Source organism: Ovis canadensis, chromosome 3, assembly GCF_042477335.2.
Source record: "Ovis canadensis isolate MfBH-ARS-UI-01 breed Bighorn chromosome 3, ARS-UI_OviCan_v2, whole genome shotgun sequence".
NCBI lineage: Eukaryota > Metazoa > Chordata > Mammalia > Artiodactyla > Bovidae > Ovis > Ovis canadensis.
Window position 1 is genome coordinate 104,988,993 of NC_091247.1, and position 26,211 is coordinate 105,015,203.

At 48.0% G+C, this 26,211-nt stretch overlaps 1 protein-coding gene across 1 annotated transcript in view; it reads left to right on the forward strand.

Annotated features, from left to right (window-relative positions):
• Nucleotides 1-3,052: 3,052 nt before the first annotated feature.
• The window catches only part of LOC138437169 (two pore channel protein 2-like), a 60,908-nt gene continuing 37,749 nt past the window's right edge, over nucleotides 3,053-26,211 (forward strand). The window contains exons 1-5 of the mRNA XM_069583968.1: nucleotides 3,053-3,806; nucleotides 4,307-5,260; nucleotides 17,369-17,457; nucleotides 18,475-18,589; nucleotides 21,114-21,242. Of these exons, the coding sequence (XP_069440069.1) occupies nucleotides 5,186-5,260; nucleotides 17,369-17,457; nucleotides 18,475-18,589; nucleotides 21,114-21,242 (408 nt within the window). The 5' untranslated portion in view covers nucleotides 3,053-3,806; nucleotides 4,307-5,185. The remainder of the gene's footprint in view (nucleotides 3,807-4,306; nucleotides 5,261-17,368; nucleotides 17,458-18,474; nucleotides 18,590-21,113; nucleotides 21,243-26,211) is intronic.

A 26,211-nucleotide genomic window follows, 5' to 3' on the forward strand; every position in this document is an offset into this window, starting at 1 on the left:
TTTACCGCTGAGCCACCAGGGAACTGTAACCAATACCTGTATGGGCCTAATTATGTCCCCCGTCACTCCAAATTCATATGCTGAAGAGCTAACCCCCCAGCACCTCCAAAGGTGAAGTTTATTTTTTTGCTGCGTGATCGTTTGCAGCATGTGAGCTTCTCTCTAGTTGAGGCTTAGTTGCTCTGCAGCATATGAGACCTTAGTTCTCTAACCTGGGATGGAACTCACATCTGCTGCATTTGGAGGCAGATTCTTAACCACTAGACCACCAGGGAAGTTCCAGAGTTAGGTTTTGTTTTGTTTTGTTTTGTTTACAAAGGTAATTAAGTTAAAATGAAATCATTTTGGGTGGATATTTGCCAGCTTCTCATACAGTGTCTGAAAAATAAAAGGTCTTCAGTAAGTATTTGTTGAATGGAAATTTCTGGAAGTGGGGTGGGGTGGTTTCCATCAACAGCTTGCAAGTAATCATTGTTCTTATAAGAGAGGGAACTTTGGACAGGGACAGGCAGAGGAGGGACCTATGTCAAGACACAAGGAGGAGAAGACGGCAATTTACAAGCCAAAGGGAGAAGCCTCAGAAGAGACCTACCTGCCAACACCTGGAACTTGAAGTTCTAGCCTCTAGGACAGTGGGAAAACACATTTATATCATTGAAGTCCCCCACCTCCCCGCCAGAATTGGTAAACCAATTCAGTACTCCAAAAGGCTGTAACAGTGTGCTTTGTTTCATCTGGCCTCTAAAAGCAGTGCTTTCTAAACTGAATTCCTTCTTACCCTGCAAAGGTGTATTTCCCTACTAGCAGAGATGCTGCCAGGAACAGGCATTTTCAGACATAATCATCAGTTTTAATCTTTTCCATTACAGAAAATATTTTTCATTAAACATCCAAAATTGCTACTCAAGTTCCATCCCTCATCCTTGTGAATTTTCTGATGTGCAAACACATGAGAGTAATAGAGTGAAAATGAAACCTTATTGAAAAGTGTAAAATGAGAGGAAATAAGTTCTTCTCACTTCATGTTTCTATTCCCTGTTGTTTCAGTTTTGTGCCCAAAGGCAAACCGATTACAGTTTCCTGATGTATCCTTTCAGGAAAATACTTTATGCATTTATCAGAAAATAGAGGTATATGCATCCTTTTAAAATTGTATACAAAAGAGATCAAACTCCTTGCAGCATACTGCCACCCTTAACTGTCTTGCTTTTTTTTCCTTTCCCCCTATCAGCCATAGAGGTCTACCACATTTTGTCTCCTGGGTCCTATGATACAGCTCACATAATTCTCAGGGCCTGGCCTTCCCTGGGGGCCCAGCTGGTAAAGAATCTGCCTGCAGTTCAGGAGAAAGACCCACGTTCGATCTCTGGGTCAGGAAGATCCCCTGGAGAAGGGAATGGCAACCCACTCCAGTATTCTTGCCTGGAGAATTCCATTGACAGAGGAGTCTGGTGGGCTACAGTCCATGGGGTCACAAAGAGTCGGACACGACTGAGTGACTAACACACACACTCATAATTCTCGGGGCAAAGCTCATGTTAGGGGAGGCACCCTGACGGGAGCCGCCCGCCCTGGCCAGGCACCTCAGTAACCATGTGCATGAGTTTTATGACAGGAGGTCCTGGTAAGGAACACAGGACTAATAAGCCACCATCAACCGGAAGAGTTCAGGAAAGTTCAAAAGGAGACACCACATGTCAGACCGCCTCCCAGAATCCTCTCTGGCATCCATCTTGGCTGAACAAGGCACGCACCCCCAGGAAGGACTCTGAGTCAAATGATTGGCTAAAGACAACCAGGAAACTAATCCCATCACCATAAAACCCGAGACTGTGAGCCACGTGGCAGAGCAGTTCTCCTGGGTTCCCTTACCCTACTGCCCTCCACCCTTTCCCAATAAACTCTCTTGCTTTGTCAGCACAGGCGTCTCCTCGGACAATGCATTTCCGAGTGTTAGACAAGAGCCCAGTTTCCGGGGCCCGCCTTCCTGCAACAGTTAGACAGTTGTAAGGAGGGAGGTACCAAAAAGCAATCTCTCCACAAGGTCCTCAGAGACCTGGATGCCTGTATGTATCTCTCTGCCATCCACAGCATCATCCTTACCCAAGGCTGGCTGGAAGATGGTTGTCAGTGGCCATTAGGAAAATGTGTTTCTTGAGTTTTAAAATTTTACATTTATAGAAAGGGAGGGAAGAGAGAGAAAAAGTCTTTGCTCTCAAGCCAATAGCTTTTTAAAAAAAGTATTTCCAGGCTGTGTGTGGGGTTCTTCATTGCTGAGAGTGGGCTTTCTCTAGCTGTGGTGAGCAGAGGCTTCTCTCCAGTTTTGGCTCTTCTCTTGTGGTGGAGCATGCGATCTCGGGTGGGCAGGCTTCAGAAGCTGTGACTCCTGAGCTCCGGAGCCCAGGCTCCGCTGTTGTGGCACACGGGCTTAGCTGCTTGGCAGCATGGGAGATTTTCCCAGACCAGGGATCAAACCAGTGCCCCCTGCATTGCGAGGAGGATTCTTAACTACAGGGAAGCCCAGCCCACGGCTTTTTTAAAATGGGTTGAGCTACCTTAAGAAGTTACATTCTTCCCTCGGTAACTGTTGGCAGGAAACACCTTGTATAGATTAGCCTGTATAGATTCTCCTCTAGTGAGGGTGGAAGCCTGGCCTGATTCCGGGTTCCTGGGTAGGAAGGATGTAGATAGAAGATGAACAGCATCTGCAGGGTAGAATATAATCTCATGTACACAGAACTGCATACATGTACGTTTGTGCGCACAGGTAGAGACGTGGAGAAGGCAGCTCGCTGAAATGCACTAACCAGGTTATCTTTGATGAGCTGTTTCTACTTTACAATGCACGCATTTATACTGTACTGATGAAAAGCCATTTTAAAAGACCCCACCATAAAACACAACCATCCCATACGTCATGATTTTGGATAGAAACAGAATCACTGTCTTTTCTCAAGAGCATGTAGAGAGTTTTAGGGTAATCCACACAATAAACAGTGACAATAACTCATTATTGCGGACACCCCGTAGATAAGAACCACTGGCCACAAGCTGGTATGAATTCCGTTTTTGCATTTCACTTAACTACCACGTGCCTGCTCTGTGCCAGGAACTGGAGATTCAGACCTCATGGTTCCCAGTCCCTCCTCCACCAGGTGCTGGTGGCCCAGTGGTGTGTGACGGCATATACAAATAGAAGAACTGAGGCACCACACAGCTGTTTTCACGAAGAGCATGGGACCACACAGGGGAAGTGATCCACTGGCTGGGAGAAGTTGAGGAAGGGCCTCCCAGGGGGTGTAAAGCTTCAGTTGAGGGGGAACAACCAGAAGAGGTGGATGGTGTCAAATGCAGTGCCCAGCATGCCTACTAAGGACCTGGGGCCACCTGCCCTTCTCACTGTAGGCCAGCCTCACCGCAAGAAGTTGGCTCCGGCATTGAAAAGCAGTCTAGGGTCCTGTATTCATTTTCTCTTGCATGTAACCAAGTTCCACAAACTTAGGGGCTTAAATGAACATCCATTTATTAGCGCGGTCTGTGGTCAGAAGTCCAGGAAGGCATGGCTGGATTCTACGCCCTGAGTCTCAAACCACTGAAAGTTGCTGTGTTCTTTCCTGGAGATTCTGGGGAGAATTCCCATTCAGGCCCATTTAAGCTGATGGCAGATTCGGTTCCTTGTAGCTCCCCTTCATCTTCAAGACAGCAGCATTCCCACCAGGCACACCTTCCAGGACCATCATCTCTCACCTCCCCTTCTGCTTTCCTCATGTGATTGCACTGGGTCACTTTAGATAATCCAGGACAACCTGTATTTTAAGATCAGCTGATCAGTAACAGTACTGTGAAGTCTTTTTAGAGCACTTTTTGGCACCAGGGACCAATTTCATGGAAGACAACTTTTCCACAGATGCGGTAGGGGGATGGTTTGGGGATACATCTATTGTGACTGTATTTCTATTATCATTACATCAACTCCATTTCAGATCAAGCATGAGATCTGGAAGGTTGGGGACTCCTGCTTTAGAGGAGTAAAGTAACAGATTCACAGTCCTAGGGATCAGGATCTGGAATCTTGGGGTAGGTGGGTGATAATTCTGCCCCACTGTGCCTCTTGCTAGGTGACCAGGGTCAGGCCCTGCCCTGCCAGGCTTCTTCCTCCTTTGAGAGGTGTTAGTGAAATTCATGGGCTTTCCTGGTGGCTCAGTGGTAAAGAATCCACCTGCCAACGCAGGAGACAGGGATTTGATCACTGGTCCGGGAAGAGTCCCCTGGAGGAGGTAATGGCAACCCACTCCAGTATTCTTGCCTGGAGAACCCCATAGACAGAGGAGCTTGGCAGGCTACAGTTTATGGGGTCACAAAGAGTCAGGCAGGACTGAGCAACTAACACTTTCACTTTTCAGTGAAGATCATTGGTGCAGGAGCCCAGCATTGCTGCCCTACAAGAAAAAAAAAAAAATTAAAAACACATGTAAACATTTATTATTATTTTTAAAAATTCATTCCAACATTAAAAATATCAGGAATAGTCTCATGAAAATCTAATCTGCTTTCTTTCCAAATTCAGCGGCTCTGGTAACCCCAAGTTCCTGGCCAGGCTGACACGGGGGTGCACCAGGGAAGGGAGGAGGGTTCGCACACCCCTTCTCAGAGGTATCTGCCCCAAGAGGCCCTTCTCTGGGCCCACACCCAGCTCTCCAGGGGGTTCCACTCGGAAGGAAACATAATTTACCGGGCACCTGCCAATGGCAGCAACTGAATACAGTAAGTCCTTTAATTCTCGCAACAACCCTGGGAGGAAGGTCTTGTTCCTATTTTATCGATACAGAAAGCTAGGCGCAGTCACGCGCCCAGGGCGCACGGCTGGGACCCTTCGCCAGCTTGGCCTCTAGCCCCTCGGATCCGCTCAGCCGCTAGCGTCCCGCCCTCTACCGCTCCCGCCCCGGCTCGGGGCGGGACCGCGTCCCCGCCCCCGGCTCCAGCACCACTCAGGGGCAGGGCGGGAAGGGGCCAGAGCCGGGGACGCGCCGCGCCCGCCGCCAATCCTCCACCCGCGGGGCCCCGCCGCAGTCACACGAAGGGCCGCGCGGAGCGCGCCAAGCCCGGGCCTCCAGCAGCCGGAGGGCTGAGTCCGCTGCCCGGGGCCCCGGTCTGCCCCATCCCCGCCCCGCGCGTCGCCGCCGCGATGCCCGGGGACAGCCGAGCCGCGGGGACGCCTCACTCGCGCCCGTCGTCCTCCGAGGAGCCGCCGGGCCTGGAGGTAACGGCGCCCCGAGGGCTGGTGGCTGCACGCGGGCGGCAGCGCCCCCAGCCCCGCGTCCGCAGTCCTCGGGCCTCCTGGGTGGAGAGCGACCCCGAGCCCAGCCAGTGCCAGCCGCTGGGAACGAGGGCCCCGAGGAGGAGATGCGGCGGCAGAGCCCCGCCGCCCCCGGGCTGCTTCGGTCTTCTGGGTGCTCGGGTGCGGGAGGCGCCGCGCCCCTGGCCGCAGCCCCGCGCGTTCGGCTCGTTACTGGAGCTGTCAAGGAGGCGGGGGCCAAGCTGGGATCGGCGCTCCGGCTGCGTGTTGGGGGTCCTGTCTCCATGTGGCGCGCCCCCGGGTCTGGGTGCCCGTGCCCGCCGCACGGCGCTCCGTGGCGGAGGGTCCCGCTCAAGGGAAACGCCCGGGAGGCTGGAGGATGTGGGGCGGGGAGCGCTGCTGTCGCCCTGGCTCTTCGGATCCCTGCGGCCGGGCGGACGCGCTGCGCAGCCGCTCAGCTCCGCTTTCACCCAGACCGCCTGAGCTTGGGAAGACTGGGAACTGGAAAGAGTTCTTCTCTGGCTGTTTCCTTTCCCTGGACAAGAACTCAGCGGAGAGGCAGGCAGGGCGCCAATGGAAAGAGCCTCGGCTCTGATTCAGGAAATTTTAGCTGTGAATGACAAGACGCTGGAAGCCTCTGGTTTCCCGCTTTGTAAGGGTGGCGGTGATAAATCACACCCGTCTCCAGAAGACGGTGTCGGTGAGGCCCAGGGCACCTTGCTTGGCACACGGAGGCGTTTCCTTTAGTCCTGCAAGCGTGTGGGAGGTGATAGGTGGTGTCTCCTTGAGTGTATGGAGAAGTCTTCCCCTTCCTCCCCCCTTCAGCTATGTGGCCCCTGCAACCTGCTCAGGATGGTCCAAGGGGCAGGCTTCTGGGTGGGGTTAAATGCCCTGGTCCCCCAGTGCTCCCTGGCCTACTGGCCTCCCAAGGGGCTTGGCAACTTCCAGCAGGCAGATTCTACCATGTCCCCTGTCCCTTAAAGGATTAAGCAGAGAAAAGCAGGTCAAGGAGGAAGAGAAGGAAAAGGATTCTTGGTCCCTGGCTCCAGCCCAACCCAGGTCTTGCTCCCCTCATTCTGCAAACTGATGACGCTGGCGGTGAGCACCAGTCTTCTGCGGCAGGAAGATCTTTTGAGACTGTCAGGTGTCTCACTGTGTGTTTAATGCTTCTTTGTCAAAATTAAAGCATGTAGAAAAGTCACTGCAGGCCTCCAGAAATGCCAGGAGGGCTGAAGACAGCCCAGAGTCCCGGCTGAGTCCTGAGTGAAACAGAAGCTTAACGGATGCCTGCAGGGGCCAGCCTGGGAGCAGGCAGAGCGGATGAAGAGCCTGGTACCAACAGGTCACTGTCAGCAGAACCCTAGTTTCTGAGATAACAGTATTGACTAAGTCATTGAACTGCAGCTCAGCCCTCAGCCACTTGGTACCAATCTGACCTGGTTAACCTTTTTAAAAGTTAGTTTGGGGTCACTTAATAAGAAACTGCCTAGTCACCTGAAATGCATTTCTGCCCTCTCCTTTGAAGCAGTTTTTTAGAACCCTTTTCAACCTAGTGTTGCTTTTGGCTGCCAAGCCAGGCTTCAGCAATATGTGAACCGTGAACTTCCAGATGTCAAGCTGATTTTAGAAAAGGCAGAGGAACCAGAGATCAAATTGCCAACATCTGCTGGATCATGGAAAAAGCAAGAGAGTTCCAGAAAAACATCTATTTCTGCTTTATTGACTATGCCATAGCCTTTGACTGTGTGGATCACAATAAACTGTGGAGAATTCTGAAAGAGATGGGATTACCAGACCACCTGACCTGCCTCTTGAGAAACCTATACACAGGTCAGGAAGCAACAGTTGGAACTGGACATGGGACAGACTGGTTCCAAGTAGGAAAAGGAGTACGTCAAGGCTGTATAATGTCACCCTGCTTATTTAACCTATATGTAGAGTACATCATGAGAAACACTGGGCTGGAAGAAGCAGAAGCTGGAATCAAGATTGCCGGGAGAAATATCAATAACCTCAGATATGCAGATGATACCACCCTTATGGCAGAAAGTGAAGAGGAACTCAAAAGCCTCTTGATGAAAGTGAAAGAGGAGAGTGAAAAAGTTGGCTTAAAGCTCAATATTCAGAAAACAAAGATCATGGCATCCGGTCCCATCACTTCATGGGAAATAGATGGGGAAACAGTGGAAACAGTGTCAGACTTTATTTTTCTGGGCTCCATAATCACTGCAGATGGTGACTGTAGCCGTGAAATTAAAAGATGCTTACCCCTTGGAAGGAAAGTTATGACCAACCTAGATAGCATATTCAAAAGCAGAGATATTACTTTGCCAACAAAGGTCAGTCTAGTCAAGGCTCTGGTTTTTCCAGTGGTCATGTATGGATTGAGCATTACTTTACTAGCATGTGAGATGAGTGCAATTGTGTGGTAGTTTGAGCATTCTTTGGCATTGCCTTTCTTTGGAACTGGAATGAAAACTGAACTTTTCCAGTCCTGTGGCCACTGCTGAGTTTTCCAAATTTGCTGGCATATTGAGTGCAGCACTTTCACAGCATCATCTTTCAGGATTTGAAATAGCTCAACTGGAATTCCATCACCTCCACTAGCTTTGTTCATAGTGATGCTTTCTAAGGCCCGCTTGACTTCACATTCCAGGATGTCTGGCTCTAGGTGAGTGATCACACCATCGTGATTATCTGGGTCATGAAGATCTTTTTTGTACAGTTGTTCTGTGTATTCTTGCCACCTCTTCTTAATATCTTCTGCTTCTGTGAGGTCCAGACCATTTCTGTCCTTTATCGAGCCCATATTTGCATGAAATGTTCCCTTGGTATCTCTAATTTTCTTGAAGAGATCTCTAGTCTTTCCCATTCTGTTGTTTTCCTCTATTTCTTTGCATTGATCGCTGAAGAAGGCTTTCTTATCTCTCCTTGCTATTCTTTGGAACTCTGCATTCAGATGCTTATATCTTTCGTTTTCTCTTTGCTTTTTGCCTCCCTTCTTTTCACAGCTATTTGTAAGGCCTCCCCAGATAGCCATTTTGCTTTTTTGCATTTCTTTTCCATGGGGATGGTCTTGATCCCTGTCTCCTGTACAATGTCACGAACCTCATTCCATAGTTCATCAGGCACTCTATCTATCAGATCTAGGCCCTTAAATCTATTTCTCACTTCCACTGTATAATCATAAGGGATTTGATTCAAGTCATACCTGAATGGTCTAGTGGTTTTCCCTACTTTCTTCAATTTAAGTCTGAATTTGGTAATAAGGAGTTCATGATCTGAGCCACAGTCAGCTCCTGGTCTTCTTTTTGTTGACTGTATAGAGCTTTTCCGTCTTTGGCTGCAAAGAATATAATCAATCTGATTTCGGTGTGGACCATCTGGTGATGTCCGTGTGTAGAGTCTTCTCTTGTGTTGTTGGAAGAGGGTGTTTGCTATGACCAGTGCGTTCTCTTGGCAAAACTCTATTAGTCTTTGCCCTGCTTCATTTCTCATTCCAAGGCCAAATTTGCCTGTTACTCCAGGTGTTTCTTGACTTCCTTCTTTTGCATTCCAGTCCCCTATAATGAAAAGGACATCTTTTTTGGGTGTTAGTTCTAAAAGGTCTTGTAGATCTTCATAAAACCGTTCAACTTCAGTTTCTTCAGCATTACTGATTGGGGCATAGACTTGGATAACTGTGATATTGAATGGTTTGCCTTGGAGACGAACAGAGATCATTCTGTCATTTTTGAGACTGCATCCAAGTACTGCATTTCGGACTCTTTTGTTGACCATGATGGCTACTCCATTTCTTCCGAGGGATTCCTGCCTGCAGTAGTAGATATTGCACTCATCTCACATGCTAGTAAAGTAATGCTCAACATTCTCCAAGCCAGGCTTCAGCAATACGTGAACCGTGAACTCCCTGATGTTCAAGCTGGTTTTAGAAAAGGCAGAGGAACCAGAGATCAAATTGACAACATCCGCTGGATCATGGAAAAAGCAAGAGAGTTCCAGAAAAACATCTATTTCTGCTTTATTGACTATGCCAAAGCCTTTGACTGTGTGGATCACAACAAACTGTGGAAAATTCTGAAAGAGATAGGAATACCAGACCACCTAACCTGCCTCTTGAGAAATCTGTATGCAGGTCAGGAAACAACAGTTAGAACTGGACATGGAACAACAGACTGGTTCCAAGTAGGAAAAGGAGTACATCAAAGCTGTATATTGTCACCCTGCTTATTTAACTTATATGCAGAGTACATCATGAGAAACGCTGGGCTGGAGGAAGCAGAAGCTGGAATCAAGATTGCTGGGAGAAATAGCAATAACCTCAGATATGCAGATGACACCACCCTTATGGCAGAAAGTGAAGAGGAGCTAAAAAGCCTCTTGACGAAAGTGAAAGAGGAGAGTGAAAAAGTTGGCTTAAAGCTCAACATTCAGAAAACGAAGATCATGGCCTCTGGTCCCATCACTTCATGGGAAATAGATGGGGAAACATTAGAAACAGTGTCAGACTTTATTTTGGGGGGCTCCAAAATCACTGCAGATGGTGATTGCAGCCATGAAATTAAAAGACACTTACTCCTTGGAAGAAAAGTTATGACCAACCTAGACAGCATATTCAAAAGCAGAGACATTACTTTGCCAACAAAGGTCTGTCTAGTCAAGGCTATGGTTTTTCCAGTGGTCATGTATGGATACGAGAGTTGGACTGTGAAGAAGGCTGAGCGCCGAAGAATTGATGCTTTTGAACTGAGGTGTTGGAGAAGACTCTTGAGAGTCCCTTGGACTGCACGGAGGTCCAACCAGTCCATCCTAAATGAGATCAGTCCTGGGTGTTCTTTGGAAGGACTGATGCTGAGGCTGAAACTCCAGTATTTTGGCCACCTCATGCGAAGAGTTGACTCATTGGAAAAGATCCTGATGCTGGGAGGGATTCGGGGCAGGAGGAGAAGGGGACGACAGAGGATGAGATGGCTGGATGCATCACTGATGGCACATGAGTTTGCGTGAACTCTGGGAGTTGGTGATGGACAGGGAGGCCTGGCGTGCCGCGATTCATGGGGTCGCAAAGAGTCAGACACGACTGAGCGACTGAACTGAGATGGAAAGCCATTCTGGTGCTTTGACCAATACTTTCAGTTTTGAAATAGAAATAATCCGATGCTAGTGATTCTCTGCCTTACTGCTGGGCAGAATTACCCAGGGAGTTTTTAGAAATGTTTCTCGGTTTGGTGGGAGGTGAGAGGGAGGTTCAAGGGGTAGGGGACATAAGTATACCTATGCCTGGTTCGTGTGGATAGATGACAGAAACCAACACAATATTGTAAAGCAATCAGCCTCCAATTAAAAATAAATAAATTATTTAAAAAAAGAAATTATCTGGGTTTAGACTCTACCTGGAGATTCTGATTTAATTGACCTGGGTGTGGCCTGGGCAATAGTAATTTTTTTCTCCTGATTTTGGCTGCACCTTGCAGAATGCAGGATCTTCCCAGTCAGGGATCAAACCCACACCCTGTGTACTGGAGTGTGGAGTCTTAACCACTGGACCGCCAGAGAAGTCCCAGCAACAGTGATGTTAAAGCTACTAAGTATTGAACGGGGCAGCCAAGGCTGAGAGCCCATGTCCTAGGCTGTTTCCTTGTGACTCTATGTGATTACCTCTTGATACTTCTTTTGTATCAAAAGGTAATCTTGTGCTTCTTTTTTTGTGTTCTTCTTAAACCTGTTCATCCAACTCTTAGATCACCCTGTCTGGGGGCTCTTGGTTCACTGGTGTTCCCTTATAGCAATTTTCAGAGAGGTTCCTTGCAGGAGGAAAGGGCAGTGACCAGGAGGGCTTGGGAAGGTGTTAATTAAATCAGGTAGAGATCAACTCATGCACGTGTCTGCAGTCCTGTCTCATTCTGCGCGACCCCACAGGCTGCAGCCCGCCAGGCTCCTCTGTCCATGGGATTCTCCAGGCAAGAACACTGGAGTGGGTTGCCATTTCCTCCTCCAGGGGAACTTCCCAACCCAAGGACTGAATGTGCATTTCTTGGGTCCTGAACTGGCAGGCAGATTTTTTATCACTGCGTCACCTGGGAAACCCTAAATCAGGTGTGGTCACAAGCTGAAATGTCCACAGGGGCCAGGGAGCAACATAAAAGTAGTGACCTGGATAGGAATAATCCAGATGGGGAGGGGACTGGGGCTTGTGACCTGGAGGGCACATCCTCCGGACAATGAAGACCACAGCTACCCACCTCCAGTTGGTTGTGCCACGTGGGCTATCAATTGCAAAAATGGCCACACACTCCATCTTGGATCTATTCCCCCTCTGCAACGGGCCTTTGCAACCCCTTACATCAGGAGGTGGAGTCTATTTCTCCAGCCCTTGAGACCACTGGCCGTGAAACTTGCTCTGGCCAGTGGGAGGCTGGCAGATGTGACGCCAGCAGAGGTATGGAAATCACTGGAGCGCTGGTGTGTGTCCTCCAGATGCTTCTGGGGACCCACTGACCACGTAGCAAAGGGCCCTGGCCAGCCTGCTGCGTGCTGCACACAGCCGAGACGTGTGAGCGCAGCTGGTTCCAGACCATCTAGCCCCAGATGACCCTAGAGACCAGCTAAGTTGGCCCTGACTGGAAGGACTGCCTGGCTAACCCATAAAACTGGGGAAAATACTAAGCGTCCCTTCAGGTGACTGAGTACCAGGGCGGGCTGCAAACACTTACTGCAGTGCAACCCAGCCTGGCCAGATGTCACGATCTTTTGAAGAGAAACCAGAAGTTCACGTTTCTGTGTTGGCTCCAGCTTTGTAAAAAGTTTGAGTCAGTAGCCAGCATCCAGAAAGCACTCTCTAGGCCGAACAAAACATATCTTCAGGCTGCCCTTGGCCCTTAGGCTGTTGCTTTCTGCATGGAGGCACACGATTTGTTTATACCCACACCAAGTGGTCACTGCTATTCTCGCCCTTCCTGCCCAGGTTAGCCTCCGAAGCCATTTCTTTGTATGGAACACTCGCCACACACTTCGAAAGCATCCCTTGGCTGTCTTCCCACATGGAAATGGAAGTTGCTGGCATTGGCAGTCCTCAAGGAGAAAGAGAAATTTGAGATGGGTCTCCATGGAGGAGGGTGGAAAGGATATTCCTGGCTTTAGGCATGCAAGGGATCAGGCGTGGGCGTGGAGCTGGGAGTGAGACAGTCAGTCCATCAGTTTGGGACAGAGAAGGGGATCCCTGTAGGGAAAGTGGGGGAGCCAAGGCAGGAGGGAGAGGCCCTAAGGGCTAAGCCAGGGGGTTGACGTTTGATTTTGTGGGCACGCCAGGCAAAGTTTTTTACTGAAGGTTTGAGTGAGGTGCATGGGGAAGCAATGATCTACTGTATTCTGGACATCAGAGTGCCCTATGGGAGGAGAGAAGGGAGGCAGAGAGAGAGACAGAGAGAGGGGACAGTGTTTCTAATGACATGGGGAAACTGACAAGGAGAAGCATGTTGCTTAAAATTTATGGTAACTTCTCTTTACCTTAAGTTTTATAAATTTTCTTCTATATCTAAATAAGACATTTTGGCTTTTTTCTCTCTTTGAATTTTTTTTTTTTTTGATGTGGACCATTTTAAAAGTCTTTATTAAACTTGTTGGGGCTTCCCTGGTGGCTCAGTGGTAAACTACCCACCTGCCATTGCAGGAGACTGGGTTCGCTCTGTTGTCAGGAATACCCTCTGGAGAAAGAAATGGCAACCTGCTCCATTATTCTTGCCTAGGAAATCCCATGGTCAGAGAAGTCTGGTGGGCTACAGTCCTTGGGGTCACAAAAGAGTCAGACTCCTGACTTAGATTTAGCAACTAAACAACAACATTTAACTTGTTACAATATTGTTTCTGCTTTTATGTTTTGTTTTCTTTGGCTGTGAAGCATGTGGGATCCTAGCTGCCCAAGAAGGAATCAAACCTGTAACACCTGCATTGGAAGGTGAAGCCTTAGCCGCTAGACTGCCAGGGAAATCCCTTGGCATTTTTCAAAGCGCCTTTATCAACAGCTTCTGTTTTATCAGGGTTTCTGAACTTAAAGGTTTCTGGAGCTTACAGTTGTTCATTCCACCGGAACTTCTGGACTCCATCTCCCCCTCCCTCCTGGACAAACCTCCTCCCTCTTGCCCTGAGGGATTTAAATTATTCACCTTCCTCAGAATGAAGGCTTACAAAGTGGGGAGGGTAGGAGGAGAAAATGCAAAACTCTTACATATGTTTTTAAGTCTTGGGAAGTGGAAAGGAAATGTCATGGCTCTGAGAAAAGGGAAGGAAAAAAAATCAGAAGTCAATTATTGTCCAAGTGCCATGAAAATACAAAACCTATGAGAAACAGTAGTAAAACGGCCATATTTTATTTAGACCAGTGATGTTTTGATCTTGACTGCACATTGGAATCCCCTGGCAGCTTTAAAAGTTCAGCGCTGGGTCCCACCTCCCAGATAACTATGTAATTTGTCTGGGCTGCAAGGTCTTTACAAGAAAATGCTCTGAAGGTGATTGTATCGTGCCTGGGAGGTGAGATCTATTGTCCGGGCAGTCAGCAGTGTCTCCCCTAGACTGTGGCTGCTGTTTTGAGATATGAAGCCACTTTTCAGCTATGTCTGGAGGAATGCCTGATATCCAGTCTTCGCCATTTTCACAGTAGACGTGGGCGTGCATACGTGCTAAGCTGGCTCAATTGTTTCCAACTCTTTGCAACCCTGTAGACTCTAACCCACTAGGATCTTCTGTCCATGGGATTCTCCAGGCAGGAATACTGAAGTGGGTTGCCGTGCCCTCCTGCAGGAGATCTTCCTGAGCCAGGGGTTGAACCCATATCTCTTATGTCTCCTGCACTGGCAGGCGGGTTCTTTACGATGAATGCCACTGGGTAGTGATTCCCAGGTAAACTTGAAAAGTATATGCAGTTTTGGAATGGCATGTCTAACATAAGCCACATTCTTGGGTTGGATGAAAAGTCATTCATTTTACGAGGAGGATACAAATGGGCTTAACACAGGTGAGAAAGCTCCTGTACCATAACTCTGCCTGTTGAGAGTACTTCTTCCCAAGCTCAAATGGGCAGGAGACTTAGAAGTCGTACACACGTGGGATGGAGGAAAGGAAGAAAAGAAAAACCAGAGGACAGAGCAGATGGGATCCTAAGAAGAGATACGTGTCAGAAACAGAATAGCCGTTAAGAATGGGAAGGCTTTGAAACATTAATGTAAGTTAGCTGTTATGAAAGTGTAAGCCTATTTAAAAATGACAGGCATGAGTTTGGCTGGCAAGGGGTCATTTGGATGGGGTGCCATGATGCTTACATATTTAATACAGGGAGTCTGGGTGGGGTCTGAGGGAGGTAGCCCCAGACACCCAGGGGCCAATTGCCTGAGAAATTACTTTGGACACCTGATATGAAGAGGCGACTCATTAGAAAAGACCCTGATGTTGGGAAGGGTTGAGGGCAGGAGAAGGGGAGGTCAGAGGACGAGATGGTTGGATGGCATCACCGACTCAATGGACATGAGTTTGCACAAACTCCAGGAGATGGTGAAGGACAGGGAAGCCTGGCAAGCTGCAGTCCATGGGGTTGCAAAGAGTTGGATACGACTGAGCACTGAGCGACTGAACAGTAACAATGTTTGTTTTTTTCCCCATTCTCCACATGGAGGCTGTGTGGATGATTGCCCTCAAATTCGTAGCTGTCCACCTGTTTATATTTGTGGACAAACGGTTTCCCTGGGACTGGAAAGATTTTCTTGTATGTATGTGTGTGTGTGGCATGTGGGATCTTAGTTCCCTGACCAGTGATCACTAGAGAACTAACCTGAACAGTGAAAGTGTAGAGGCTTAACACTGGGCCACCAGGGAGTTCCCTCATCATTGAATAATAATAATAATAATTAATTTGCAGTGGGTCTGAGTCGCGGCATGCAGGATCTCTAGTTGTGACATGCAAACTCTTGGTTGCTGCATGTAGAATCTAGCTCCCTGACCAGGGGTCAACCCCAGTCTCCTGCACTGGGAGCACAGCATCTTAACCACGGGTCCATTAGGGAAGTCCCTCTTGGAAATAGTAATGCCTAAAGGAGATCCGCCCTGGGTGTTCTTTGGAAGGACTGATGCTAAAGCTGAAACTCCAGTACTTTGGCCACCTCATGTGAAGAGTTGACTCACTGGAAAAGACTCATGCTGGGAGGGATTGTGGGCAGGAGGAGATGGGGATGACCGAGGATGAGATGGCTGGATGGCATCACGGACTCGATGGATGTGAGTCTGAGTGAACTCCGGGGGTTGGTGATGGACAGAGAGGCCTGGCGTGCTGCGATTCATGGGGTCGCAGAGAGTCGGACACGACTGAGCGACTGAACTGAACACGTATGGATGTGAGAGTTGGACTGTGAAGAAAGCTGATCACCGAATAATTGATGCTTTTGAACTGTGATGTTGGAGAAGACTCTTGAGAGTCCCTTGGACTGCAAGGAGGTCCAACCAGTCCATCCTAAAGGAGATCAGTCCTGGGTATTCTTTGGAAGGACTGATGCTGAGGCTGAAAACTAATACTTTGGCCACCTCATGCGAAGAGTTGACTCATTGGAAAAGATCCTGATGCTGGGAGGGATTGGGGGCAGGAGGAGAAGGGGACGACAGAGGATGAGATGGCTGGATGGCATCACGGACTCGATGGACGTGAGTCTGAGTGAGTCTGGGAGTTGGTGATGGACAGGAAGGCCTAGCGTGCTGCGATTCATGGGTTCGCAAAGAGTTGGACACGACTGAGCGACTGAACTAACTAAAGTGAAGTGAAGTGAAGTCGCTCAGTCGTGTCCAACTCTTTGCAACCCCATGGACTGCAGCCTACCAGGCTCCTCCCTCCATGGGATTCTCCAGGCAAGAGTACTGGAGTGGGGTGCCATTGCCTTCTCCAGAACTAACTAACTAACTAATGCCTTAAAGAGGCATTAAATATTTTCTTTAAAAAAACTTCGGTATCAGAATTATTTGCTGTCCCAGTGTGATCTTTGGGGAGCTTAATGGAATTTTCTTAAATTTAATGTGTTTATTAAAAAAAAATCAACTTTTGTTGATGCCAGCTATTTTATAACTAAAATATTATAGCTGTCTAAGCATGCCCTGGGGAACTCTAGTGTTCCTAAAGGTTCAAGATATTCCGCAGAACAATAATTGATATTAGGTTTTCTTCTAAAATATTTTTTAACTGCATGAAGGAAAATATGTAGTAATTGTTTAACACATTTATATGATGTTTCTTAGGCTTTAATGACCTGTCTTTAAGACCCCTGAGAATGCATGTGAATCAGTAGATGTTATATTCTTATAGCAGTTAATTCACCTGTGAGATTATTGTTCCACATCAAGTTTTAATCCAAATGTTTTGTTGTTGTTGTTGTTGTTGTTGTTGGGGGGAGGGCAATTTTTAACAACTTCATTGAACTATAATTAATATGCACCAAACCATACTTGTTTAAAGTCTATAGTTTGAGGCTTGGTGTATGAATGTGCTCAGATGCTCAGTCATGTCCAGCTCTTTGTGAACCCATATTCCGCAGCCCGCCAGACTCCTCAGTCCGTGGGATTCTCCAGGCAAGAATACTGGAGTGGGTTGCCATGCTCTGCTCCAGGGGATCTTCCCAGGGACTGAACCTTCATCTCTTAGGTCTCCTGCACTGGCAGGCGGGTTCTTTATTACTAGGGCCACCTGGGAAGCCCAATATGAATGTAGAAATATACCATTTAAGCACTTATTAATAGATCTATGCGGCTTCCCTGGTGGCTCAGACAGTAAAGAATCTGCGGTGTTACCCAGGTGGCTTTCATCTCTTCCTCTGAGAGCCTGTATTTGAATTCCCGAAAGCTAAGCAGGCTTCTCGCTGCCCAGAAAGCACCTGGAGGCGACCATGCGGCAGCGTTAATACTGGCTCCTCCCTGCGGGGCGGGGGGCGGCACCGGGCCGCGGGCGAAAAGAGGGCTTTCCTTTCGCGCTCAGTGCTTCCGAACAGAAACGCCGGTGTCCCTTCTGGCCCTGACTTGCTCTCCGCTCTCTCTCCCACTGAGGACCGGGAGCTCCTCCTGGCCGCTGCCTACGTCTCGGACGCCCAGTACAACAGAAACGTCCCGTTTGAGACATCCGCTCAAGCCATCAGGTAATCCAAGTGTCCGACTGGCAGCGCTTGAAACAGTGTGAAACCTAGAGGCGCCTGCCCTTCAGCACTTCGTGTTCTTGAAGTTGAGCCCAAACTAAAGTCACTGAATCGACTAATACTTGGAGCAATGTTTGGGGTCTGGCGCGTGGCGTCGGGCAAACCCCAGGGCTGGTGCTCTTCCACGTTTTAGGAGCGCGGTGCCTCGCGCTAGGGCGGCACTCAGCGCACGTGCCAAGGCCAGATAAGCGGGTGCCACCGGGACAGGGAGACGTCCGAGCGGGGAGACGTCCGAGCGGGAAACGCGGCGTCTTTTTCACCAGGTTGTCCTCTTGGAGCTTCCCACGTGAAAAGAAGACGTGTTCTTTTACTTTCGATTGCCTTTTGGCGGGACTCATATGTTCTTTTCATGACAATTCAGCGTTTTCTCCCTAAGCCCCTAAAGGTTGAACTAAAACCAAAGATTCAGCTCAGAATAAGAAAAAAAAAAAATCTTACCATCAGGACTGAGGTGTCAGTACCTCCAAAGGCAGCAGCGGATGCCTCATACCTGGATGCTGTCTGGCAGGTTTGGGGGATACCCCCTACAGGAAGAGAGCCGTGCGACCGCAGGATCTCTCTGGGTCCACCATGCCGAGATGGGCTGATATATATTATAAATCAGTTAGGCTCCTTCACCATGTAATATTAATAACAGGTCACCCTGACTGAAGGTTTGCTCTGTGTCAGCCCTCCAAAAGTACATCTCAGGGTCGGGGGTCACCAACACCCCACCAGGAGGGTATTCATCCTAGCTTGAGACTGTTAAGAGACTGCACTTTGAGAGCTGGTGAGTTTTTTCGCTGTGAACATTTTGTAGTGCGCGCTTAGTCAAACGCTACCCCTCGCTTCCTAGGATTGAAAGAGTGGTCAGAGCCTGGCCTTTGCAGCTCACCTCCCATTCCTCCTCTTCGAATGGGGCTTGGGGTAGCTGTTTAACTCCTGCTCCTCGCTTGTAACTTCCTCTGTTCTCTGCTCCAGACTTTACCACTTCTATAACCACTGGACGATGCGGGCAGCCACCTACTTCTTCATTTGGGTCGACCTTGCGCTTGCCCTCTTTGAGGAACCAGCCGTGTTCCCGCTCCCTTTCTTGGTAAGCTCTCAGCACAGAATGGCTAATCAGACTTTGTCACAGATGAATTCAGTCGCATTTTTCCCCTCAGATTTTCAGTATGTATGAATTTGGTTTCATTTTTCTTTCCGGGGGAAGGGGTTGGAAGAATTCTATTTCCCCAGCTGATGCTTTTCCTCAGTAAACGTTGGAAGCAAAGTGGCGGTTTTGGGTCCTCTCTGCATACAAGGGCATGTTGGACAGACAAGTGATGTTTGAGGGCATGTTTATTTAATGTTGAGTAGACACTGTGACCATACAGTGTAATATGTGTCTTGTACTTGCCACACTCCAGCTTTTTTCATAGTCATAAGTTATTATTTATAGGTGCTTTGAAGTAAAGCATCAGATTACCCAGCTATTGCAGATGGGTTCCAAGTAATAAATTGATGACCTGCTCACATTAATTCCCAACTCACACTGCTCTCGCCTCTCAGTGTACCTGTGACAGAGACTGTATGACTTGCAAAGCCTAAAATATTTACTGTCTGGTCCTTTGACAGATAAAGTTCATTTGACCCTTGCCTTAAAGAACAAGGTTTTCCTGCCTCCCATGAGTCTGCGGGTGACTGGCTCAACTGGGCAGATTTTTCTCTTGGCTGGGGTAGTGGGTCTGGCGGGCAGCTGGGGGCTCACAGAGAGCCCCTGCTCTCTGCTCTGCTCTCTCTCGGCCTCTCCCCATGGCTCAGGCTTCTCCCTGTGGATGGGGGTCTAAGAAGGAGCTGCATCCTAACATGCAAGCACCATCAACCTCCACTCACACCATATTTACCAATGCCCAGGTGCCCAGAGCCCATCACATGCCCAAGCCCTGAGTCAACAGGGGAGGACCCTGCACAGGGAGGTAGAAAAGGGAGGTTTGTTGGGTGCCATCAAAGTTGGCAGTCTTCCGTGGGTGCTTCCAATGTTGGTGGCATCCATTTGATGAGGATGTCACATTAATGACGTCTCTGGGCAGAAAACTTTTAGCCCAGTGTCTGTCAAAACAAACACCAAACCTGAAGAAGCAGAGCTGTGCGTTCACAGACCTGAACAGAGCTGGTCCCCGCCCTCGCCGCCCGACACTGGACGAGGTGCGCTCCCGTGGATCTCTTCTCAGCCCCTTGCGTCTCTTCTGTGTCCCCACCCTGCTGTTGATTATTGCTCACACACAGCTTGGGCTTGGCTATCTGATCAGCCAGTGTTTGCACTTCACGTCTCTAAAGTCAAATTATGGGAGATGGGTGGGGAGGAGGGGACGACAGAGGATGAGATGGCTGGATGGCATCACTGATTCAATGGACAGGAGCTAGAGCAAACTCTGGAGATAGTGAAGGACAGGGAAGCCTGGCATGCTACAGTCTGTGGGGTCACAACTTAGTGGCTGAACAACAGCAACAGCATTACCAAGAAAATCTCATCTTGAGCCAGGGTGTCCTGGAATGCCCCCGGCCCTTTTGTAAGCCTGGTCTTGACAGTAAGTCTCTATAGCCCCTCAAAGATATGAACAGGCTGAGAGCTGGACAGTTTGAAGGGGCTGCAGCCCATATCTGAGCCCAGGGCTCATGAGGGCTGGGGTCAGGGGTGGAGAAATTGTGCCACCTGCTGCTTTTGGGGCCCAGAGCCAGCCCCTTCCTCCTTCCCTTGAGAGGTTCATTCCCTCCACCCTCACGGAGCTCTTCTCTCCCCACTGGTGGAGAGTACTTCTGTTAGGGAGGATTTACTGTCTCCTGGCAACCGCAGGCCAAGTATTAATATGAGTTGCACTCACAGACTGCAAAGCTAGCTGCCTGTGGGAGTTTGGAATTGATACCCGTAGCTCAAGGAGGAGATGGTCAGGACATCGAGGTGGGTCTGGTAGCATCCAGCGAAATCCGGGCAGCAGGGCGGGAGGGCAGCGATCTAAGGAATGGTCCGGCATTTCAAAACACATCTCTGGAGCATTGTTATTGGAGACACTGAACTTCTAGGTGTCTGTTCTGAGTATGAACACGGGGAATTTGAGAGCATAGCAGATGCCCATTTCTGCCAATCCCTGACCCCAGCTTTTCTGAGGAAATGCCCTCTGGGGGTCCTCTGCATGCTGATTTACCCACCGCACCCCACCCCTTCCAGGAAACCCTGTCAGTTGGGTCATGGGATTCGTGGTTGAGAGGCATGTTCCGTTTTAAGAGAAAGAAAACATTCCAACCAGTAAGAATTTCGCTGTAACTTTCAGCAATGTTAAGCTAAGTGTTAGTTGCTCAGTTGTGTCCAACTCTTTGTGACCCCATGAGCTGTACCCTCCAGGTTCCTTGTCCATGGAATTCTTCAGGCAAGAGCACTGGAGTGGGTTGCCATTGCCTCCTCCAGGGGGCCTTCCTGACCCAGGGATGGAACCTGCGTCTCCCGCATTGCAGGCAGATTCTTTACCATCTGAGCCACCAGGGAAGCCCAAGCAAAACTGAGGGACATTGCTAAGTCTCACAGGGCGGTGTCAGGGAGTAAGAGAGCATGAAGCCATAGCTCTTGTTTTTTTTTGCCACAGGTTACCTCGATAGCAGAAGTGCTCTGTCTGACTGCCTTCTTCGGGAGACTGGTTCACTTTGCGAAAGTCACTCCTCAGAAGGTCTTCTGGAAGGATACAAAAAACATCTGTGTCATGGTAACCATAGTGGTGAGTGCTCGTTACAGAGCCTTCGAGGCTGTGGTCAAAGGCAGAAAGTATGAAAAGATTCGGTAGGTTTGAGTGGGTTCAGGAAAATCACAGATGCTGGGAGAGCAAGCCCCAGCGGCACAACTGCCAGAAACCACAAGGGAAGCGCACACTGGGCAAAAAGTGATGGTGGGAGTGTTTTACTGTTTCAAGGGCACTTCCAAATTAAAGGGAAAAGAAACAGAAACTACAGTTTTAAAAACTGTGCTGCAGGGCAGCCTCAGGACAGAGTGCTAGTTCCAACTCTGGCATATATCCTTCCATTCCTTTTTCCTTGAATTGCATTTACACGTATGAACATGATTATTTTGTTCCCTGCTGTGTGTTCATACTTAAGCTCAGGAACATAGTACCTGTATTATATATACCTATACGTAGTATATCTGTATGAATGCTGCCCAGTCATTGAGATTGGAAGATTAATGTATTAATTGCCAGTTTCTTAGCTTTTTCATAGTTCAGTGTAGCATAAAGACCAAATAGATGTTTTGATTTTTTTTTAATAAAAATGTTCAACTTGTCTATGAAAAGTATGTGCTGAAAATTGGTGATGGCATCTCCTAAAAGAGGAAGTAAATACTAGCAAATATGAAAAATATGTTTAACTTGACTAATTAAGAAATATATATGGGAGGGCATGGATCTTGAGAGGCTAGCCTACTGTGTTCCCCCTTTTCCTGGAAAAGAAATAAAGCCACTCTTTATGCGGCTGCTGCTAAGTCACTTCAGTCGTGTCCGACTCTTTGCGACCCCATGGACTGCAGCCTACCAGGCTCCTCCGTCCACAGGATTTTCCAGGCAAGAGGACTGGAGTGGGGTGCCATCACCTTCTCCGGCCACTCTTTATAACCCCCCCCCCCATAAAGTAACTATACATGAAAGCAACAATAAAAGGCCATGCGTTTGCCTGTAAAGCAATCATAGCAAGGTTGAAAACAGTTCAGTCCTTTCATCCCTTCAACTTTGTCATCCCTTACTCTAGGGAAGAAACAGTTGTTTCTTCTGGAAGGCTGGTTAGCAATTCCTTTGGAAAAGCCTTTTGTGTGCAAGTGCTTGCTCCCATATTTCCATTCCTGGGAGTTGATCTTTAGGGAAGAAGGATGTGTTCAAAGATTTATCCACAAGATTGGTCATGGCTGAGCTGTTCTTAGTATTGAAAAATTGGAAACAACTGGATTTCCTGACAATCAGTTCAGTTCTATTCAGTCAATTGTGTCCAATTCTTTTTGACCCCATGGGCTGCAGCACGCCAGGCCTCCCTGTCCATCACCAACTCTTGGAGCTTGCTCAAACTCATGTCCATCGAGTCAGTGATGCCATCCAGCCATCTCATCCTCTGTTGTCCCCTTCTCTTCCTGCCTTCAATCTTTCCCAGCATCAAGGTCTTTTCAAATGAGTCAGTTCTTTGCATCAGGTGGCCAAAGTATTGGAGCTTCAGTATCAGTCCTTCCATTGAATATTCAGGGTTGATTTCCTTTAAGATTAAGTGGTTGGATCTCCTTGCAGTGCAAGGGACTCTCAAGAATCTTCTCCAACACCACAGTTCAAAGGCACCAATTCTTTGGCGCTCATCTTTGTTTATGGTCCATACATGACTACTGGGAAGACCATAGCTTGGACTTGATGGACTTTTGTTGGTGAAGTAATGTTTCTGCTTTTTAATATGCTGTCTAGGTTTGTAATAGCTTTTCTTCCCAGGAGCAAGTGTCTTTTAATTTCATGGCTGCAGTCACCATCTGCAGTGATTTTGGAGCCCCCCAAAATAAAGTCTGACACTATTTCCATTGTTTCCCCATCTATTTGCCATGAAGTGATGGGACCAGAGGCCATGATCTTCGTTTTCTGAATGTTGAGCTTTAAGCCAGCTTTTTCACTCTCCTCTTTCACTTTCATCAAGAGGCTTTTGAGTTCCTCTTCACTTTCTGCCATAAGGGTGTTGTCATCTGCATATCTGAGGTGATTGGTATTTCTCCCTGCAGTCTTGGTTCCAACTTGTGCTTCATCGAGCCCAGTGTTTCTCATGATGTACTCCGCTGCTGCTGCTAAATCGCTTAAATCATGTCCGACTGTGTGCGACCCCATAGACGGCAGCCCACCAGGCTCCCTGATCCCTGGGATTCTCCAGGCAAGAATACTGGAGTGGGTTGCCATTTCCTTCTCCAATGCATGAAAGTGAAAAGTGAAAGTGAAGTCGCTCAGTCGTATCCAGCTCCTAGCGACCCCATGGACTGAAGCCCACCAGGCTCCTCCGTCCATGGGATTTTCCAGGCAAGAGCACTGGAGTGGGCTGCTTTTGCCTTCTCCGGATGTACTCTGCATATAAGTTAAATAAGCAGGGTTACCGTATACAGCCTCGACATACTCCTTTCCCAATTTGGAACCAGTCCATTGGTTCTAACTGTTGCTTCTTGACCTGCATACAGATTTTTCAGAAGGCAGGTAAGGTGGTCTGGTGTGAAGCAGAAGTAGGTGTTTTTCTGGAACTCTCTTGCTTTTTCAATGAGCCAACAGATGTTGGCAATTTGATCTCTGGTTCCTCTGCCTTTTCTAAATCCACCTTGAACATCTGGAAGTTCCCGATTCATGTTCTGTTGGAGCCTGGCTTGGAGAATTTTCAGCATTACTTTGATCGCACGTGAGATGAATGCAAGTGTGCGGTAGTTTAAGCATTCTTTGGCATTGCCTTTCTTTGGGAGTGGAATGAAAACTGACCTTTTCCAGTCCTATGGCCACTGCTGAGTCTTCCAAATTTGCTGACAAATTGAGTGCAGAACTTTCACAGCATCATCTTTTAGGATTTGAAATAGCTCAACTGGAATTCCATCACCTCCCCTAGCTTTGTTCGGAGTGATGCTTCCTAAGGCCCACTTGACTTTGCAGTTCAGTCTGGCTCTAGGTGAGTGAGCACACTGTCATGGTTATCTGGGTCATTAGGATCTTTTTTGTACAGTTCTTCTGTGTATTCTGCCACCTCTTCTTAATATCTTCTGCTTCTGTTAGGTCCATCCATACAGTTTCTGTCCTTTATGGAGCCCATCTTTGCATGAAATGTTCCCTTGGTATCTCTAAATTTCTTGAAGAGATCTCTAGTCTTTCCCATTCTATTGTTTTACTTTATTTTTTTGCACTGATCACTGAGGAAGGCTTTCTTATCTCTCCTTGCTAGTATTTGGAACTCTTCATTCAGATGGATGTATCTTTCCTTTTCTCCTTTGCCTTTCACTTCTCTTCTTTTCCTGACAATAGGAGATAAATAAAATATGGTACATGCACATCTGTTAAAATGGCCTTATATACACTTATGTGTCTATGATCAAGGAGAGACTGCTTCTTGTTTATTAGGTCAAAAGAGCAGGTTACAGTATAGTTGGAACTCATCTTTGTTAAAGGAAAAGAAGAAAGAGTAATAGAGCGTCATAGAATGATCTGGAAGGACACCAGCTAAGGGGTTATGCCAAGTGAGGCAGGGTGATGTATTCTGAAATGCTGCTGTGATGGGAGTGGTCCTGGGCGGTGAATAGCTGAGGGCACTTTATAATTAGCATCTCAGCACAGCAGCCAGCCTGCCTCAACCTAGAGTGTCCACTCTCTTTTCTCACCCTTTCTCAATTTGTTTTGAGTTCCTTCATACATCTGCTGAACTCCTGAAATACACAGAGTTGTCTCTCTGGTCTCATTTTTTTTTTTTTAGAAGTATCTTCACTTCCTATTATTAAAAAATGAACACAGTAAGTCCCCTGCATACGAACCTGCAACTTGCAAACTTTCAAAGATGTGACCTGTGTTCACATGCCCGGTCGTGTGAGTCGTTCACGTGTCTGGTGTGTATATTGTCATGTGCGTGTGTCTTCTACAAGTCGGTGTGCTTTTGTGTACTTTTCTGTACAGGACTGTATAGAGTACCTCTGTACGTATCTTTAGTTCAATTCCAAGAGGTCCATGAGCAATCGTAAAGGCAGCAGTGATGTAACTGATACTACTGTACTTTTCAAGGTACTGTACTCTAAGATTAAAAATGTTTTTTTAAATTTTTTGTGTTTGTTTTATCTAAAATGTATTTTATGTGAAAAGTATTATAAACCTTTACAACAGTAAAGCTGTTGCTGTTGCTTAGTCACTAAGTTGCGTCTGACTCTTTTTTGACCCCATGATCTATAGCCCGCCAGGCTCCTCTGTCCATGGAATTCTCCAGGCAAGAATACTGGAGTGGGTAGCCATTCCCTTCTCCAGGGGAGCTTCCCAACCCAGGGATCGAACCTGCATCTCCTGCATTGCAGGCAGATTCTTTACCTCTGAGCCACCAGGGAAGCCCCATAATAGTAAAATACTGTAAAGTAAAGTACTATATAGTAAAGTACTGTGTATAATATTCATATATGAGTGTCTTACTGTACAAGAACCCTAGGTCTGAGATGGGACTTATGACGACATCTTCAGTTCAGTCCATAACATGGTATCGCCTGACACAGGAAGGTGGAGGATGAGATGGATGGGGAAACTTAAAAAAAAGGGAAGAATTGGAAGCGCATGTACATCTTTCACGGCCGTGTTTGCTGCATGACCCCCTCCTGGGACAGGGTCGGAAGTCCGTCCTCATCTCCTAAGACTTCCAGCACGGAGCCGTGGCTGTGATGGACGCGTGAGCACTTTTCAAGCCCAAGTCCGACCTGGTCGCCGTGCTCTCTTCTCTAGAGCGTCCAGAATCCCACCAGAGAAAAGCCAAAGTCCATGTCGGAGGCTGTGTGTCCCTCCCGCCGGAGGTCCTCCCCTCCTAGACCTGCACGGCCATCCCTGCCACGCCACCTCCTCAGAGCCCCGCCCCGCACACCCTCAGCCCCAGTCTCATCCGGGTTTCCTCCGGAGAGCTCTGAGCGCTTTCTCTCTCTAGAGCTGGGACAATGCCTTGCGTGGAAGAGGCACTCCTCAGAGG